The sequence below is a fragment of the Xenopus tropicalis genome, chromosome 10 (assembly GCF_000004195.4).
Source record: "Xenopus tropicalis strain Nigerian chromosome 10, UCB_Xtro_10.0, whole genome shotgun sequence".
Classification (NCBI taxonomy): Eukaryota; Metazoa; Chordata; class Amphibia; order Anura; family Pipidae; genus Xenopus; species Xenopus tropicalis.
Genome location: NC_030686.2, coordinates 48,065,159 through 48,085,188, shown reverse-complemented (window position 1 = coordinate 48,085,188; position 20,030 = coordinate 48,065,159). Strand labels below are relative to the sequence as shown.

The window sequence follows — 20,030 nt, the reverse complement described above, 5'->3', positions numbered from 1 at the left end:
GCGGCGGGCGTCCCCGCTGACGGCGGCGCGGCGGGCGTCCCCGCCGTGCCGGTAAGGCACATTTTGTTACACTGACTTCATTAACAGTTCTATCTTTCTTCAAGTTTTTTACAAACCCTGTCGGGTTTACATCAGGGTCTGGGATTCCCTCTAAAAAGGACATTTGCTCAGTTTGGGACCAATGTTAGTACCAACTTACACTGTATCTTGGGACTGAATTATCACCTCAAATACAGCTTGTATCCTTAAGGGAAACATACCAACTATATCTTGTTTGGAGCAGAGGGTAAAACACCTTCCCCTGCGTGTGGTAATTCACCCCTCCCGTATGTCCCCCACAGCCATCTAATAAAAGAGCTCTAGTCTCTGTGCTTCCCATCCTCCATTTCCTTAGCACCTTCAATTTAGGGTATGAATTCATCTGTATCCTAATGTTGTTTCTTAGTTTTTCTATTGCTTCTGTTTCCAGAGTTCTCCTAATAGCTCTCATTTCTTCCCTTTCTGCTTGCTCTTGGGTTTTCATTTGCTTATCACTAGAAAGAGTAGTAAATAAAGCAGTAAACCCATAGGGATCATCATCATCTAATATGCTTCCATCTGGCCAGGAGGCAGGAAGCTTTCCTTTTTCAATATATCTATAATTTCCACTATAAAAACATTCTAAAATTTTCTCTGGCTTCTTTTACTCTCTGCTAACCATACACGCGGCTTCCGTGTCGAATCCTTTCTTTCTTAACCATTAATCATGTGTATCAATTAAGAGTCTCCCAGAGATCTCTATCTAACCTACCAGTTATCTGGCATCCCCATTCCTTACATGTTACCTTCAAGGGGTGCTGTAGCCAATTCCCATGATTTTGCCTCCATCTATGTATTGCTGTTTGACCAGGGGGATCAGCAACCCTCTCGCTTAGGGTTCTGTTTGCAGACGGAGCACCCAATTGCCCATCTCTTCTATGTGGTTGGCCAACCAATTACCAAAAATTCCGCACCTACGCAACTGGAGCCTTGCTCACACAGCTTGGAGGTGTTTTCCTGGGGTAACAGCAATTCTTTTACGCCCTGTTTATAACTTACTTCACCTTTTGAAACTTCTCCAAAATAACTTAACTTTAACATCACCAAATTCATACTGTTGCTTTAGAAGAAATAGGAAACAGACAAACTTAAAAAGGTAATATGCTAGATAGATTACTTCCAACTATCTAGTACTTATATGTATATCTTAGTACAGATAGATCCAACCCTTAAGATATAAAAAAATGTGGTCTTACACAATTGTGGTCTAGATATATCAGACTTAAACCAGATAATAGATGTTAAAAGATATGACAAACAGTTTCAGACAAGACAGCTGTTAAACAGACTTTTGACAGAAAATTCCTAGATATATCAGACTTAAAACAGATATTATAGAGATGTCAAACACTTCTTAGACACAACAGCTTTGAAACAGATATTTGACAGATAATTCTAGATATAACAGATTCAAACAGATATTAAAGAGAGATGTCACAACACTCTAGGACACAACAGCTTTGAAACAGATATTTGACAGATTAATCTAGATACAAACAGATATTAGAAGTTAAAGATACGAACAGCTGTTAAACAGATATACTTAACCCCACAAGCTGAGGTCCGTGATCTGGAGTGTGTGATGTTCTGACCACTCGTGTTGACTAGTGAGACTTGTAAGGGAAAGTCCCTTGGTAAGCAAACAATGGGCTCACCTGCCGGCTTGGGAAGTTTCCGTTACTAGAGTCACAGCCGCGTATGATGGTGGTCTTTTCAATCACATCCAGACCCAAAAATTCTGGGGTGCCAAACTGTTAAGGTCAAACGTTGAATATGAAGCCATAGGATTGTCAGCTGTAGGATAAAATGTGTTGCATGCAGAGAACAGATGGCAGACATGAGGCCTAGTTGTTCTGTCCTACCTGATTCGTGGGCAGATCTTATTTAATATATTAATTGTTCTCACACACAATGAGGACATAGGGTGGTCTTATAATTTCACAATCAGATTGAAGCACGTCCTTGATTACATGTGGTCTTTAGGACTACTCATCATGAGACCAGATTTGACTTATCCTAATTAACAAGTTTTGGCAGTACATCTTAAATCAATAGTTAAATTCAAACATTATTATTTACTTAACTTTTACAAAAATGTCATTTAGAATGTCATTTTGTGATTAAGCCTAGTTCAGAAATATTGACTTTACACAATGAAAGAATAACATAGTATTTAAAATTGCTCTATATAGCTTAATTAATATATATGTATTAATATAATCTCTTCTGATGTGCTACAGAGGGGCTATAGTGATGGAGCTATAGAGGGCAGATATAGATGTGGCTACAGAGGGGCTATAGTGATGGAGCTATAAAGGGCAGATAGAGACGTGCTAACAGAGGGGCTATAGTGATGGAGCTATAAAGGGGCAGATAGAGATGTGCTACAGAGGGGCTATAGTGATGGAGCTATAGAAGGCAGATATAGATGTGCTAACAGGGGGCTATAGTGATGGAGCTATAGAGGCAGATAGAGATGTGCTACAGAGGGGCTATAGTGATGGAGCTATAGAGGGCAGATAGAGATGTGCTACAGAGGGGCTATAGTGATGGAGCTATAGAGGGTAGATAGAGATGTGCTACAGAGGGGCTATAGTGATGGAGCTATAGTGGGCAGATAGAGATGTGCTACAGAGGGGCTATAGTGATGGAGCTATAGTGGGAAGATAGAGACGTGCTACAGAGGGGCTATAGTGATGGTGCTATAGAGGGCAGATAGAGATGTGCTACAGAGGGGCTATAGTGATGGAGCTATAGTGGGAAGATATAGATGTGCTACAGAGGGGCTATAGTGATGGAGCTATAGAGGGGCTACAGTGATGAAGCTATAGAGGGCAGATATAGATGTGCTACAGAGGGGCTATAGTGATGGAGCTATAGTGGGCAGATAGAGACGTGCTACAGAGGGGCTATAGTGATGGAGCTATAGAGGGGCTACAGTGATGAAGCTATAGAGGGCAGATATAGATGTGCTACAGAGGGGCTATAGTGATGGAGCTATAGAGGGCAGATAGAGATGTGCTACAGAGGGGCTATAGTGATGGAGCTATAGAGGGGCTACAGTGATGAAGCTATAGAGGGCAGATATAGATGTGCTACAGAGGGGCTATAGTGATGGAGCTATAGAGGGTAGATAGAGATGTGCTACAGAGGGGCTATAGTGATGGAGCTATAGAGGGTAGATATAGATGTGCTACAGAGGGGCTATAGTGATGGAGCTATAGTGGGCAGATAGAGATGTGCTACAGAGGGGCTATAGTGATGGAGCTATAGTGGGAAGATAGAGACGTGCTACAGAGGGGCTATAGTGATGGTGCTATAGAGGGCATATATAGATGTGCTACGGAGGGGCTATAGTGATGGAGCTATAGTGGGCAGATAGAGACGTGCTACAGAGGGGCTATAGTGATGGAAGCTATAGAGGGCAGATAGAGATGTGCTACAGAGGGGCTATAGTGATGAAGCTATAGAGGGCAGATATAGATGTGCTACAGAGGGGCTATAGTGATGGAGCTATAGAGGGCAGATAGAGATGTGCTACAGAGGGGCTTATAGTGATGAAGCTATAGAGGGCAGATATAGATGTGCTACAGAGGGGCTATAGTGATGGAGCTATAGAGGGCAGATATAGATGTGCTACAGAGGGGCTATAGTGATGGAGCTATAGAGGGCAGATATAGATGTGCTACAGAGGGGCTATAGTGATGGAGCTATAGATGGCAGATATAGATGTGCTACAGAGGGGCTATAGTGATGGAGCTATAGAGGGCAGATAGAGATGTGCTACAGAGGGGCTATAGTGATGGAGCTATAGAGGGCAGATAGAGATGTGCTACAGAGGGGCTATAGTGATGGAGCTGTAGAGGGCAGATAGAGATGTGCTACAGAGGGGCTATAGTGATGGAGCTATAGAGGGTAGATAGAGATGTGCTACAGAGGGGCTATAGTGATGGAGCTATAGAGGGCAGATAGAGATGTGCTACAGAGGGGCTATAGTGATGGAGCTGTAGAGGGCAGATAGAGATGTGCTACAGAGGGGCTATAGTGATGGAGCTATAGAGGGCAGATATAGATGTGCTACAGAGGGGCTATAGTGATGGAGCTATAGAAGGCAGATATAGATGTGCTACAGAGGGGCTATAGAGGGCAGATATAGATGTGCTACAGAGGGGCTATAGTGATGAAGCTATAGAGGGCAGATATTGATGTGCTACAGAGGGGCTATAGTGATGAAGCTATTGAGGGTAGATAGAGATGTGCTACAGAGGGGCTATAGTGATGAAGCTATAGAGGGCAGATATTGATGTGCTACAGAGGGGCTATAGTGATGGAGCTATAGAGGGCAGATATTGATGTGCTACAGAGGGGCTATAGTGATGAAGCTATTGAGGGCAGATAGAGATGTGCTACAGAGGGGCTATAGTGATGGAGCTATAGAGGGCAGATATAGATGTGCTACAGAGGGACTATAGTGATGGAGCTATAGAGGGCAGATATAGATGTGCTACAGAGGGGCTATAGTGATGGAGCTATAGAGGGCAGATATATATGTGCTACAGAGGGGCTATAGTGATGGAGATATAGAGGGCAGATATAGATGTGCTACAGAGGGGCTATAGTGATGAAGCTATTGAGGGCAGATAGAGATGTGCTACAGAGGGGCTATAGTGATGGAGCTATAGAGGGCAGATAGAGATGTGCTAACAGAGGGGCTATAGTGTGGAGCTATAGAGGGTAGATAGAGATGTGCTACAGAGGGGCTATAGTGATGGAGCTATAGTGGGCAGATAGAGATGTGCTACAGAGGGGCTATAGTGATGGAGCTATAGTGGGAAGATAGAGACGTGCTACAGAGGGGCTATAGTGATGGTGCTATAGAGGGCAGATATAGATGTGCTACAGAGGGGCTATAGTGATGGAGCTATAGAGGGGCTACAGTGATGAAGCTATAGAGGGCAGATATAGATGTGCTACAGAGGGGCTATAGTGATGGAGCTATAGTGGGCAGATAGAGACGTGCTACAGAGGGGCTATAGTGATGGAGCTATAGAGGGGCTACAGTGATGAAGCTATAGAGGGCAGATATAGATGTGCTACAGAGGGGCTATAGTGATGGAGCTATAGAGGGCAGATAGAGATGTGCTAACAGAGGGGCTATAGTGATGGAGCTATAGAGGGGCTACAGTGATGAAGCTATAGAGGGCAGATATAGATGTGCTACAGAGGGGCTATAGTGATGGAGCTATAGAGGGTAGATAGAGATGTGCTACAGAGGGGCTATAGTGATGGAGCTATAGAGGGTAGATATAGATGTGCTACAGAGGGGCTATAGTGATGGAGCTATAGTGGGCAGATAGAGATGTGCTACAGAGGGGCTATAGTGATGGAGCTATAGTGGGAAGATAGAGACGTGCTACAGAGGGGCTATAGTGATGGTGCTATAGAGGGCATATATAGATGTGCTACGGAGGGGCTATAGTGATGGAGCTATAGTGGGCAGATAGAGACGTGCTACAGAGGGGCTATAGTGATGAAGCTATAGAGGGCAGATAGAGATGTGCTACAGAGGGGCTATAGTGATGAAGCTATAGAGGGCAGATATAGATGTGCTACAGAGGGGCTATAGTGATGGAGCTATAGAGGGCAGATAGAGATGTGCTACAGAGGGGCTATAGTGATGAAGCTATAGAGGGCAGATATAGATGTGCTACAGAGGGGCTATAGTGATGGAGCTATAGAGGGCAGATATAGATGTGCTACAGAGGGGCTATAGTGATGGAGCTATAGAGGGCAGATATAGATGTGCTACAGAGGGGCTATAGTGATGGAGCTATAGAGGGCAGATATAGATGTGCTACAGAGGGGCTATAGTGATGGAGCTATAGAGGGCAGATAGAGATGTGCTACAGAGGGGCTATAGTGATGGAGCTATAGAGGGCAGATAGAGATGTGCTACAGAGGGGCTATAGTGATGGAGCTATAGAGGGCAGATAGAGATGTGCTACAGAGGGGCTATAGTGATGGAGCTATAGAGGGTAGATAGAGATGTGCTACAGAGGGGCTATAGTGATGGAGCTATAGAGGGCAGATAGAGATGTGCTACAGAGGGGCTATAGTGATGGAGCTGTAGAGGGCAGATAGAGATGTGCTACAGAGGGGCTATAGTGATGGAGCTATAGAGGGCAGATATAGATGTGCTACAGAGGGGCTATAGTGATGGAGCTATAGAAGGCAGATATAGATGTGCTACAGAGGGGCTATAGAGGGCAGATATAGATGTGCTACAGAGGGGCTATAGTGATGAAGCTATAGAGGGCAGATATTGATGTGCTACAGAGGGGCTATAGTGATGAAGCTATTGAGGGTAGATAGAGATGTGCTACAGAGGGGCTATAGTGATGAAGCTATTGAGGGCAGATAGAGATGTGCTACAGAGGGGCTATAGTGATGGAGCTATAGAGGGCAGATATAGATGTGCTACAGAGGGGCTATAGTGATGGAGCTATAGAGGGCAGATATAGATGTGCTACAGAGGGGCTATAGTGATGGAGCTATAGAGGGCAGATATAGATGTGCTACAGAGGGGCTATAGTGATGGAGCTATAGAGGGCAGATATAGATGTGCTACAGAGGGGCTATAGTGATGAAGCTATTGAGGGCAGATAGAGATGTGCTACAGAGGGGCTATAGTGATGAAGCTATAGAGGGTAGATATAGATGTGCTACAGAGGGGCTATAGTGATGGAGCTATAGAGGGCAGATAGAGATGTGCTACAGAGGGGCTATAGTGATGAAGCTATTGAGGGCAGATAGAGATGTGCTACAGAGGGGCTATAGTGATGAAGCTATAGAGGGCAGATAGAGATGTGCTACAGAGGGGCTATAGTGATGGAGCTATAGTGGGCAGATAGTGATGTGCTACAGAGGGGCTATAGTGATGAAGCTATAGTGGGCAGATAGAGATGTGCTACAGAGGGGCTATAGTGATGAAGCTATAGAGGGTAGATAGAGATGTGCTACAGAGGGGCTATATGATGGAGCTATAGAGGGCAGATAGAGATGTGCTACAGAGGGGCTATAGTGATGGAGCTATAGAGGGCAGATATAGATGTGCTACAGAGGGGCTATAGTGATGAAGCTATAGAGGGTAGATAGAGATGTGCTACAGAGGGGCTATAGTGATGGAGCTATAGAGGGCAGATAGAGATGTGCTACAGAGGGGCTATAGTGATGGAGCTATAGAGGGCAGATATAGATGTGCTACAGAGGGGCTATAGTGATGGAGCTATAGAGGGTAGATAGAGATGTGCTACAGAGGGGCTATAGTGATGGAGCTATAGAGGGCAGATATAGATGTGCTACAGAGGGGCTATAGTGATGGAGCTATAGAGGGTAGATAGAGATGTGCTACAGAGGGGCTATAGTGATGGAGCTATAGAGGGCAGATAGAGATGTGCTACAGAGGGGCTATAGTGATGGAGCTATAGAGGGCAGATATAGATGTGCTACAGAGGGGCTATAGTGATGGAGCTATAGAGGGTAGATAGAGATGTGCTACAGAGGGGCTATAGTGATGGAGCTATAGAGGGCAGATATAGATGTGCTACAGAGGGGCTATAGTGATGGAGCTATAGAGGGCAGATAGAGATGTGCTACAGAGGGGCTATAGTGATGGAGCTATAGAGGGCAGATAGAGATGTGCTACAGAGGGGCTATAGTGATGGAGCTATAGAGGGCAGATATAGATGTGCTACAGAGGGGCTATAGTGATGGAGCTATAGAGGGCAGATAGAGATGTGCTACAGAGGGGCTATAGTGATGGAGCTATAGAGGGTAGATAGAGATGTGCTACAGAGGGGCTATAGTGATGGAGCTATAGAGGGTAGATAGAGATGTGCTACAGAGGGGCTATAGTGATGGAGCTATAGAGGGCAGATATAGATGTGCTACAGAGGGGCTATAGTGATGGAGCTATAGTGGGCAGATAGTGATGTGCTACAGAGGGGCTATAGTGATGAAGCTATAGTGGGCAGATAGAGATGTGCTACAGAGGGGCTATAGTGATGGAGCTATAGAGGGTAGATAGAGATGTGCTACAGAGGGGCTATAGTGATGGAGCTATAGAGGGCAGATAGAGATGTGCTACAGAGGGGCTATAGTGATGGAGCTATAGAGGGCAGATATAGATGTGCTACAGAGGGGCTATAGTGATGAAGCTATAGAGGGCAGATAGAGATGTGCTACAGAGGGGCTATAGTGATGGAGCTATAGAGGGCAGATAGAGATGTGCTACAGAGGGGCTATAGTGATGGAGCTATAGAGGGCAGATAGAGATGTGCTACAGAGGGGCTATAGTGATGGAGCTATAGAGGGTAGATAGAGATGTGCTACAGAGGGGCTATAGTGATGGAGCTATAGAGGGCAGATATAGATGTGCTACAGAGGGGCTATAGTGATGGAGCTATAGAGGGTAGATAGAGATGTGCTACAGAGGGGCTATAGTGATGGAGCTATAGAGGGCAGATAGAGATGTGCTACAGAGGGGCTATAGTGATGGAGCTATAGAGGGCAGATATAGATGTGCTACAGAGGGGCTATAGTGATGGAGCTATAGAGGGTAGATAGAGATGTGCTACAGAGGGGCTATAGTGATGGAGCTATAGAGGGCAGATATAGATGTGCTACAGAGGGGCTATAGTGATGGAGCTATAGAGGGCAGATAGAGATGTGCTACAGAGGGGCTATAGTGATGGAGCTATAGAGGGCAGATAGAGATGTGCTACAGAGGGGCTATAGTGATGGAGCTATAGAGGGCAGATATAGATGTGCTACAGAGGGGCTATAGTGATGGAGCTATAGAGGGCAGATAGAGATGTGCTACAGAGGGGCTATAGTGATGGAGCTATAGAGGGTAGATAGAGATGTGCTACAGAGGGGCTATAGTGATGGAGCTATAGAGGGTAGATAGAGATGTGCTACAGAGGGGCTATAGTGATGGAGCTATAGAGGGCAGATATAGATGTGCTACAGAGGGGCTATAGTGATGGAGCTATAGAGGGCAGATAGAGATGTGCTACAGAGGGGCTATAGTGATGGAGCTATAGAGGGCAGATAGAGATGTGCTACAGAGGGGCTATAGTGATGGAGCTATAGAGGGCAGATATAGATGTGCTACAGAGGGGCTATAGTGATGGAGCTATAGAGGGTAGATAGAGATGTGCTACAGAGGGGCTATAGTGATGGAGCTATAGAGGGCAGATAGAGATGTGCTACAGAGGGGCTATAGTGATGGAGCTATAGAGGGCAGATTAGATGTGCTACAGAGGGGCTATAGTGATGGAGCTATAGAGGGTAGATAGAGATGTGCTACAGAGGGGCTATAGTGATGAAGCTATAGAGGGCAGATAGAGATGTGCTACAGAGGGGCTATAGTGATGAAGCTATAGAGGGTAGATAGAGATGTGCTACAGAGGGGCTATAGTGATGGAGCTATAGAGGGCAGATATAGATGTGCTACAGAGGGGCTATAGTGATGAAGCTATAGAGGGCAGATAGAGATGTGCTACAGAGGGGCTATAGTGATGAAGCTATAGAGGGCAGATAGAGATGTGCTACAGAGGGGCTATAGTGATGAAGCTATAGAGGGCAGATAGAGATGTGCTACAGAGGGGCTATAGTGATGAAGCTATTGAGGGCAGATAGAGATGTGCTACAGAGGGGCTATAGTGATGAAGCTATAGAGGGCAGATAGAGATGTGCTACAGAGGGGCTATAGTGATGAAGCTATTGAGGGCAGATAGAGATGTGCTACAGAGGGGCTATAGTGATGAAGCTATTGAGGGCAGATAGAGATGTGCTACAGAGGGCTATAGTGATGGAGCTATAGAGGGCAGATAGAGATGTGCCTACAGAGGGGCTATAGTGATGGAGCTATAGAGGGGCAGATAGAGATGTGCTACAGAGGGGCTATAGTGATGGAGCTATAGAGGGCAGATATAGATGTGCTACAGAGGGGCTATAGTGATGGAGCTATAGAGGGTAGATAGAGATGTGCTACAGAGGGGCTATAGTGATGGAGCTATAGAGGGCAGATATAGATGTGCTACAGAGGGGCTATAGTGATGGAGCTATAGAGGGTAGATAGAGATGTGCTACAGAGGGCTATAGTGATGGAGCTATAGAGGGCAGATATAGATGTGCTACAGAGGGGCTATAGTGATGGAGCTATAGAGGGCAGATATAGATGTGCTACAGAGGGGCTATAGTGATGGAGCTATAGAGGGCAGATATAGATGTGCTACAGAGGGGCTATAGTGATGAAGCTATAGAGGGCAGATATGATGTGCTACAGAGGGGCTATAGTGATGGAGCTATAGAGGGGCTACAGTGATGAAGCTATAGAGGGCAGATATAGATGTGCTACAGAGGGGCTATAGTGATGGAGCTATAGAGGGCAGATATAGATGTGCTACAGAGGGGCTATAGTGATGGAGCTATAGAGGGGCTACAGTGATGAAGCTATAGAGGGCAGATATAGATGTGCTACAGAGGGGCTATAGTGATGGAGCTATAGAGGGCAGATAGAGATGTGCTACAGAGGGGCTATAGTGATGGAGCTATAGAGGGTAGATAGAGATGTGCTACAGAGGGGCTATAGTGATGGAGCTATAGAGGGCAGATATAGATGTGCTACAGAGGGGCTATAGTGATGGAGCTATAGAGGGCAGATAGAGATGTGCTACAGAGGGGCTATAGTGATGGAGCTATAGAGGGCAGATAGAGATGTGCTACAGAGGGGCTATAGTGATGGAGCTATAGAGGGGCAGATATAGATGTGCTACAGAGGGGCTATAGTGATGGAGCTATAGAGGGCAGATAGAGATGTGCTACAGAGGGGCTATAGTGATGGAGCTATAGAGGGTAGATAGAGATGTGCTACAGAGGGGCTATAGTGATGGAGCTATAGAGGGTAGATAGAGATGTGCTACAGAGGGGCTATAGTGATGAAGCTATTGAGGGCAGATAGAGATGTGCTACAGAGGGGCTATAGTGATGGAGCTATAGAGGGCAGATAGAGATGTGCTACAGAGGGGCTATAGTGATGGAGCTATAGAGGGCAGATATAGATGTGCTACAGAGGGGCTATAGTGATGGAGCTATAGAGGGCAGATAGAGATGTGCTACAGAGGGGCTATAGTGATGGAGCTATAGAGGGCAGATAGAGATGTGCTACAGAGGGGCTATAGTGATGGAGCTATAGAGGGCAGATATAGATGTGCTACAGAGGGGCTATAGTGATGGAGCTATAGAGGGTAGATAGAGATGTGCTACAGAGGGGCTATAGTGATGAAGCTATAGAGGGCAGATAGAGATGTGCTATAGAGGGGCTATAGTGATGAAGCTATAGAGGGTAGATAGAGATGTGCTACAGAGGGGCTATAGTGATGGAGCTATAGAGGGGCAGATATAGATGTGCTACAGAGGGGCTATAGTGATGAAGCTATAGAGGGCAGATAGAGATGTGCTACAGAGGGGCTATAGTGATGAAGCTATAGAGGGCAGATAGAGATGTGCTACAGAGGGGCTATAGTGATGAAGCTATAGAGGGCAGATAGAGATGTGCTACAGAGGGGGCTATAGTGATGAAGCTATTGAGGGCAGATTGAGATGTGCTACAGAGGGGCTATAGTGATGAAGCTATAGAGGGCAGATAGAGATGTGCTACAGAGGGGCTATAGTGATGAAGCTATTGAGGGCAGATAGAGATGTGCTACAGAGGGGCTATAGTGATGGAGCTATAGAGGGTAGATAGAGATGTGCTACAGAGGGGCTATAGTGATGGAGCTATAGAGGGCAGATAGAGATGTGCTACAGAGGGGCTATAGTGATGGAGCTATAGAGGGGAGATAGAGATGTGCTACAGAGGGGCTATAGTGATGGAGCTATAGAGGGCAGATATAGATGTGCTACAGAGGGGCTATAGTGATGGAGCTATAGAGGGCAGATATAGATGTGCTACAGAGGGGCTATAGTGATGAAGCTATAGAGGGCAGATATAGATGTGCTACAGAGGGGCTATAGTGATGGAGCTATAGAGGGGCTACAGTGATGAAGCTATAGAGGGCAGATATAGATGTGCTACAGAGGGGCTATAGTGATGGAGCTATAGAGGGCAGATATAGATGTGCTACAGAGGGGCTATAGTGATGGAGCTATAGAGGGGCTACAGTGATGAAGCTATAGAGGGCAGATATAGATGTGCTACAGAGGGGCTATAGTGATGGAGCTATAGAGGGCAGATAGAGATGTGCTACAGAGGGGCTATAGTGATGGAGCTATAGAGGGCAGATATAGATGTGCTACAGAGGGGCTATAGTGATGGAGCTATAGAGGGGCTACAGTGATGAAGCTATAGAGGGCAGATATAGATGTGCTACAGAGGGGCTATAGTGATGGAGCTATAGAGGGGCTACAGTGATGAAGCTATAGAGGGCAGATATAGATGTGCTACAGAGGGGCTATAGTGATGGAGCTATAGAGGGTAGATAGAGATGTGCTACAGATGGGCTATAGTGATGAAGCTATAGTGGGAAGATAGAGATGTGCTACAGAGGGGCTATAGTGATGGAGCTATAGAGGGTAGATAGAGATGTGCTACAGAGGGGCTATAGTGATGAAGCTATAGAGGGCAGATAGAGATGTGCTACAGAGGGGCTATAGTGATGGAGCTATAGAGGGCAGATAGAGATGTGCTACAGAGGGGCTATAGTGATGAAGCTATTGAGGGCAGATAGAGATGTGCTACAGAGGGGCTATAGTGATGAAGCTATAGTGGGCAGATAGAGATGTGCTACAGAGGGGCTATAGTGATGGAGCTATAGAGGGCAGATAGAGATGTGCTACAGAGGGGCTATAGTGATGGAGCTATAGAGGGCAGATAGAGATGTGCTACAGAGGGGCTATAGTGATGGAGCTATAGAGGGCAGATAGAGATGTGCTACAGAGGGGCTATAGTGATGGAGCTATAGAGGGCAGATATAGATGTGCTACAGAGGGGCTATAGTGATGAAGCTATAGAGGGCAGATAGAGATGTGCTACAGAGGGGCTATAGTGATGGAGCTATAGAGGGCAGATAGAGATGTGCTACAGTACTGTCTGTGGCACCTTACAGCCCCACTGGCATTCCCAGTACCCAGAGGCACAAACAGCCCCCTCCCAGCCCAATAAATAGTGACTGTCTGTGGCACCTTACAGCCCCCCTGGCATTCCCAGTACCCAGAGGCAAAAACAGCCCCCCCCCAGCCCAATAAATAGTGAGTGCCTATGACACCTTACAGCAGCCTCCCTGGCATTTGCCAGAACCCACAGATTGCCAGTCTGGGCCTGTTCCAGGGTTCCCCTACATTAATAAGCACACGCGGGCAGAATTTATCACAAAAATTGGGCAGGCACATTGGAGCTTGGCACAAAATATTTGGTTGAAAATGGAGCAAATTTGAAGGGAGCAGTTTTAATATCAGCAACAACTGCATCTTATTTACTGCAACCACAGTAATAAATCCAGGGTAATTTCATGTTTTGATAATTCTCATTTTACAGTCCTTGCTCAGTGCAGCATTGGTCTTTATTTCATAAATAAAAAGATGCAGCAAACCTAACTTGGTGTATTTTTATAACATTTCCATAAACATTATGGGAACAAAATTATCATTCTCCATTTCAGTCAACTGTACATTTCATTTAGCTTGTCTTACAGATCGGCAGTTGTTTAGCATTGCGCCACTGCAAATATAATCCCCCCCCTTATTTCATGAGTTGGTATGTTCCAGTTTACTGGCTTTAGAGCTCAGCAGCTCTTTTGCATTGTGACTTCACACACTCAATTCCTCCTCCCCCAGTTCATGACTTGGTATGTTCCAGTTTGCTGGCTTTAGAGCTCAGCAGCTCTTGTGCATTGTGACATCACAGACACATAACCCTGCCTTTCCTTCTGATGACATCACAATGGGAGAGAGAAAGGTTTAACATCACATCATTACAATATTGATCAGTCATCTGCGGTCTGAGTGAAAGGAGGCAACTCCCGACACTCTGAACCTGCAAAAAATGTCTCGAACATTATTTTTTCTTTTTAAATTATTTTTATCTTTATTTCTTGGCTTTTGCCATTCCAAAATAAATGTTCCCATTCCATATGTAACTGTATGGATAATGCTTCGGTACTTTTTCTGCCGAAACACTGAAGAGGGACGATCAGAGCAGAGGCCGTCGTGGCTGCGTCTCGCTCTGACATTTTACATTGGATATGTCGCAGGAAAAATGGACGTCCCCATTAGCGTTTTTGTGGCCGGTCTCTTAGTCTATTGGTGGCGCCATCCTGACGACAAACCAGTCAAACGTCGAAAAATGGAAGAACTGATAATGGTGAGTCTCGCTGTATTCCCACAATTCCCTTTGGGGAATGAAGGAGATTGGTCTTTTCTGCATTATAATGGCTTTAGCCTTAATGGGGGGGAACCATTGGATTTTATCTAAGGGACAGGTTTGTAGGGATTTGCGCCCATAGAAACGCTGCTATTGGCACCCACTGTCTCATGCCCTCCCTTCAGAAAATACACTACCCTAATACTAATATAATAATATATATTGTATTGTGAAGGATAAGGGGCTGCTCTGAGTGCTTCTGTGTGTGTGTATATAAATATATCTGAACATATGCCTCTCTGTCTCTCTGCAGATCCCTCAAGTCTCCATGGAAGAATATTACAGGAATATAAATAAGGTAAGGGACATATAGCGCTATATGACCAGCGGATAAACCCCTGTGTGTCTGTATACAGATATGCCCAGTCACCATAATACTGCCCACTTGTTGCCCACACTGTGTGGGGAGTTATTTGGGGGATATCACTCTATATACATAATAATATAACACAGATTCAGCACAATAACTGTGCAGCGGGACATGAGAGGGGGCATTTATTGAATTATTATAATACACAAGAGCCCCTGCATTTTATCTTATTTGTTATAAAATATAATTTACCCTGTACTAGACAATATCATGATTATAAGTGTCATTTTTGGAGTTTCCTACCCCATGTAACTCGGCCTTGTGCCGTTCCACTCTATGAGGATTTCTGTAATCCTTATATTCTACTGGAGGGGGTACATTATTCCCTATATATGAGTGCCTCTGTATAAGGTATGAGTGCACCATGGCTAATATCTGATTTTGAATCTGCAGCTTGTCGATATGGAGGAAGAAGAGGACAAGCCAGAAGAGGTAAGGAACATACAGATTATTATGGGCATCATGGGTACAAACACCAAGTGCCCAGTGAGAGGGGCATGATATAAGTGGGGGGGATAATGTAGGTGTTGCTAATGAGCCTGGGGGGGGGTAGTTATTGTACCCTGGGATGTTGAGTTAATAGGGCACTATCTCTGCCTGCTCACTAATATGCTTCTCCCTATCTCTGCAGATCCTACCAGTCGTGTGGCCCGGCATTGCCCGGATACTTTATACGGTAAGGGGCTCACTAGATATGGTGCCACTGAGTGTAAATTATAAATGCACTGAATATGATTCCTAATATCTCTCTCTCTCTCCAAACCTGCAGGAGACTGATGAAGACACCAGAATAGAGGACCTGAATAAGGTAACCCAACCGCTACTTGTCTGCCACTGTTTGTTTGGGTTTGAGGGCCCCTCATTAATGGCATGAGCCCCTTTCCGTTGGGTGCCATTGTGGGACGTGGGTGCTGAGATGATTTCCAGCCCTATCTTTATGGTGCCTTTTTTTATTTACCCCCCCAGATTCTGGTTGAACTATGGCCATACTTTGGGCAGTATATCAAGAAGCTGCTCATTGATTGGTATGAGCCCATCATCCGAAACAAATGCGCGTCCTTCCGGTTTAGTCACGTGGATTTGGGCGAAAAGGTAACGAATCCCACCCTTTGTCCTAATTATTACTCTATAGTCATGTGACTGTTACTCCTAATATTACAACCTAACCCCTCCATGTTTTCTCCAGGTTCCACTGATAACAGATACCAGGCTGCATATAAGGTCCGAGAGGAAACAGATTGTTCTGGACCTCGATTTGACGTAAGTGTTCTGTATGGACCCAGCAATATGTTGGTCTCCTTGCCGCACTGACCGCATTATATAAAATAACCACTATCTCCTATTTCGTTTCCTACAGTTATGACGGAAATGCCGCTGTGAAAATCGCCCTGGGAAGAAGATTCTTCCGAATTGGAGCAAAGAAGCTGGCGGTTGTTGGCACACTCAGAGTGGTACTGGCACCACTGATAGATGAGATGCCACTCTTTGGATCCCTGACCTGGTACTTGCCCCGGCGACCGGTAAGTCATGGGAAGCTGAAGTTTGGGGCTACGGCCAGTTTGCCAGCAGGCTATTTGGCCACAATCTGCGTTGCTGCTGGGCTGTTGGCCACGGGGGAGGCAATATTGCTGATTCACTCTTCTTTTTTTTAGGATGTATTAGAGGTCAACTGGTCGGGGATAAGGCATCTTTTGAAGATCCCTGGAATATCGTAAGTGACATTTCTATTATTCCTTTTCCCCTATTCTTCCCTTCATCCCACCCTGCTGCCCCCTATAAAGTCCTATGGAACAGTCCATTATGGCGCTGATATCATTTCTTCATTCTGCTCTCTTGCAGGGAGTTTTTGGCCAAAACAGTCATGCACTGGGGTGTGGAAAAAATGTTCGTCCCGCCACACTGCATGCCAACGAGGCTACTGAAGACCTTTAGATTGGACAGACTGTTCTTCCGAGTCACCAGGGTAAGTCCAGGAATTTCTATTGTCCAGCCTGTCTGTGGGTGTCCCCTTCAGCCCCCTGTCCTTTCCAATTCCTGACAGCCTATGGGTTAGCGGCCTATTGGATATATTAATCCTTTTGTAGGGAAGCCCCGCCCCTGCCCCACCCATAACACTTTGTAATTGGCTGCAGCACTGAGAGAACAGTAGCGGTGCTTTATTACATGTACGGGTATTAATTTAAGGTAGTCGGGACTGTCAGTAGGAGTCTATAGCGCTGTGCTTTATATAATATCGTATTTTGTCCCTTTCTAGAATATAATTCGAGTATATATTTTGGAGGCTGAAGACCTGATTTCGGAAGACTCAGGAGTATTCTGTCCTTACGCAGTGATATGCGGTGCGCAACAGAAAGGCAAAACTAAAGTTGCCAAGAGAAGTCCAAACCCATGTTGGAACCAGGCATTTCAGGTATTGCTTGCCCTTAAAATTTCAAAAATACAAGTACAAATTGGGTCTGTTATGGCGTTTCTGGTGCCGGCTCAGGAAATCTAAACTAAATTCTGTTTTTCCCTTAGATGAGATTTAATGATCTCCCAATGCAGGAGATAGATATTTCTGTGTTCCACCACGGCACTACGAGAGATCTATGTTTGGGCAGGTGAGTCTCTTATTATTTATACCCCCCTTTTCCATATTGGGTCATTATCTGAAGGATGGGAAAAGCGTTATAGGGCCAAGTAGAGTTACTAGAAGATATTGCTAATCAGTCAGTGCCCCTGGACCCCCATACTCCCATGGGCCCCTTGCAGGGTCTCAGTTTCCCCTATAGTTATGCCCCTGTTTAGGCCCTGATTCCCTATTGCGCCTGTATACGTTGGGGCAGTATGTGAGCGGCCAGGTAAATATGTTATTCTGTTCCCATTTGGTGACTGTCTCTTTCCTGTGCCGTTTGTAGCTGGACACTGGACGTGGAAGAGATCATCTCCCAGAAAGCCATAGAAAAGGTAAGAGTTAATAGGAGGATAATGGCACCGACAGGAAGGGGTTGCACCTCCGGGTTGTACATTCACTTGTTTCTCTTTCCCCTACAGTGGCTGCCGTTTCAGAACGCGGCATCTGGGAGACTCCATATTTTGCTACAATGCCTTGATCTTGCCCGAGATACTACTGAGCTGCCACAGGTATTACCCATCATCCTCTCTCTGACTCCCGTCGGGGAATTTTCTATTGTGGTCTTTACTGCATCTGACTTGTCTGTTTCTTCCAGGTGATGATCACCAACCGTATATCTCGGCCAACACAGATCAACAGATTTTCCTCAGCCGTGATCTTCATCCTTGTTGAAGAAGCCAAGGATCTTAGAGTAAGGCTCTCACAGCTTCCCCCTGTCACCCTACTGTGTCACCCAGCAGTCTCATTCCCCAAAATATTCACTCATTGATTCCAATCTGTTCCCTTCCAACAGGTGAAGAACAACGCTGGGCTTCCCACATCCCATGCAGTGACGAAGATCGGAAAGCAGTCATTCAGTGGCAAGGTACTGCCTGGAGATCCCATTGGGTTCCTTATATAAATTCTATAGGGATACAGAGAGGAATAGGGGGTATATATATATATATATAGTATAGCATAGTTATGGGAAGTGAGGGGGTTTATATACTATATTTTCTCTCATCTTCCCATGTCCCTTCCCATCCCCAGGTATGCAGAAATACTGCGACGCCACAATGGAGGGCAAAGTCGAGCTTCCTATTAGAGAAGCCGCATAAAGAGAGAGTGAAGATAACGGTAAGTATAAGGGGCCAGGCTTATTTCCCTCCTCCTGTCGGTAAATCAGTTGGGGCCCCTCTGCCCTGGGTGGGTTCCCCTCTGTTGTTGTCCGGGACACTTACCCCAGTATTTTGCAGGTGAAAGACAAGAACCATGGCTGCCTGGGAACTTTTACCCTTCACCTCTCTGACCTCTTATTGGCTGAAAATCTGACCATGGAAGGCTGGCATCAGTTGGATGCATCTTTCCCGCAGGGATCTGTTTGGATTAGATTTGAGCTGAGGGTAAGTAAAAGATGTTCCTCAATCAGTTCAGCTGCACAGGGATATTGGGGTTGTTTTGTGGGTTCCCTAAATACATATCTAGTGCCGACACACTCTTCTTTCTTCTTTGTAGGTTTTGGTTCCACCCAGAGGAGTCGAAACTTTAATGGATTCTGGCTCCTAATGGCCAAAACCCTGTTGGCTTAAGAAGGTCCAACACCCCGTGGATATGACGACGGCGCCGCCCCGTGGATATGACAATGACGCCGCCCCGTGGATACGACAATGACGCCGCCCCGTGGATACGACAATGACGCCGCCCCGTGGATACGACAATGACGCCGCCCCGTGGATACGACAATGACGCCGCCCCGTGGATACGCCAATGACGTCGTCCCGTGTATACGCCAATGACGTCGTCCCGTGGATACGCCAATGACGTCGCCCCGTGGATACGCCAATGACGTCGCCCCGTGGATACGCCAATGACGTCGCCCCGTGGATACGCCAATGACGTCGCCCCGTGGATACGCCAATGACGACGCCCCGTGGATACGCCAATGACGACGCCCCGTGGCTACACCAATGACGACGCCCCGTGGATACGCCAATGATGACGCCTCGTGGATACGCCAATGACGACGTCAGCCTTCCCTGTCCCCAAAAATTGTCAATAAAGTTTATTAACATATGTATATTTTATATTCAAAACATGTTATAGATATAGATGTGATCTAGAGTGTAGAAATTGATGGAGCTATAGAGGGCAGATAGAGATGTGCTACAGAGGGGCTATAGTGATGGAGCTATAGAGGGCAGATAGAGATGTGCTACAGAGGGGCTATAGTGATGGAGCTATAGAGGGCAGATATAGATGTGCTACAGAGGGGCTATAGTGATGGAGCTATAGAGGGCAGATAGAGATTTGCTACAGAGGGGCTATAGTGATGGAGCTATAGAGGGCAGATAGAGATGTGCTACAGAGGGGCTATAGTGTTGGAGCTATAGAGGGGAGATAGAGATGTGCTACAGAGGGGCTATAGTGATGGAGCTATAGAGGGCAGATAGAGATTTGCTACAGAGGGCTATAGTGATGGAGCTATAGAGGGCAGATAGAGATGT

At 46.0% G+C, this 20,030-nt stretch overlaps 1 protein-coding gene across 3 annotated transcripts; it reads left to right on the top strand.

Moving 5' to 3' along the window:
- The first annotated feature begins 14,152 nt into the window (after positions 1-14,152).
- On the top strand, positions 14,153-19,605 carry LOC116407959 (extended synaptotagmin-1-like). Of its 3 annotated transcripts, none has more exons than XM_031894442.1 (18): positions 14,153-14,503; positions 14,817-14,861; positions 15,327-15,365; positions 15,565-15,609; positions 15,703-15,741; positions 15,900-16,025; positions 16,120-16,193; positions 16,291-16,453; positions 16,586-16,644; positions 16,773-16,896; positions 17,188-17,343; positions 17,451-17,533; positions 17,831-18,056; positions 18,143-18,238; positions 18,341-18,412; positions 18,577-18,663; positions 18,783-18,929; positions 19,042-19,605. In XM_031894442.1, exons 1-18 carry the CDS (start codon positions 14,186-14,188, stop codon positions 19,090-19,092), a joined length of 1,950 nt encoding a protein of 649 aa, XP_031750302.1. In that variant the 5' UTR covers positions 14,153-14,185; the 3' UTR covers positions 19,093-19,605. The 3 variants fall into 3 exon arrangements, with proteins under 3 accessions (XP_031750302.1, XP_031750300.1, XP_031750299.1); XM_031894440.1 differs by having other exon boundaries at positions 17,831-17,879; positions 17,967-18,056; positions 18,783-19,566; XM_031894439.1 differs by having other exon boundaries at positions 18,783-19,568.
- The last annotated feature ends 425 nt before the right edge of the window (positions 19,606-20,030 follow it).

Excerpts from the sequence above, each read along its gene's own strand:
- LOC116407959 (XM_031894439.1), top strand. The coding sequence starts at position 14,186 with ATGTCTCGAACATTATTTTTTCTTTTTAAATTATTTTTATCTTTATTT. Across the intron at positions 14,504-14,816 it reads AAATGGAAGAACTGATAATG|ATCCCTCAAGTCTCCATGGA; the intron begins GTGAGTCTCGCT and ends GTCTCTCTGCAG. Across the intron at positions 17,344-17,450 it reads GTTGGAACCAGGCATTTCAG|ATGAGATTTAATGATCTCCC; the intron begins GTATTGCTTGCC and ends TTTTTCCCTTAG.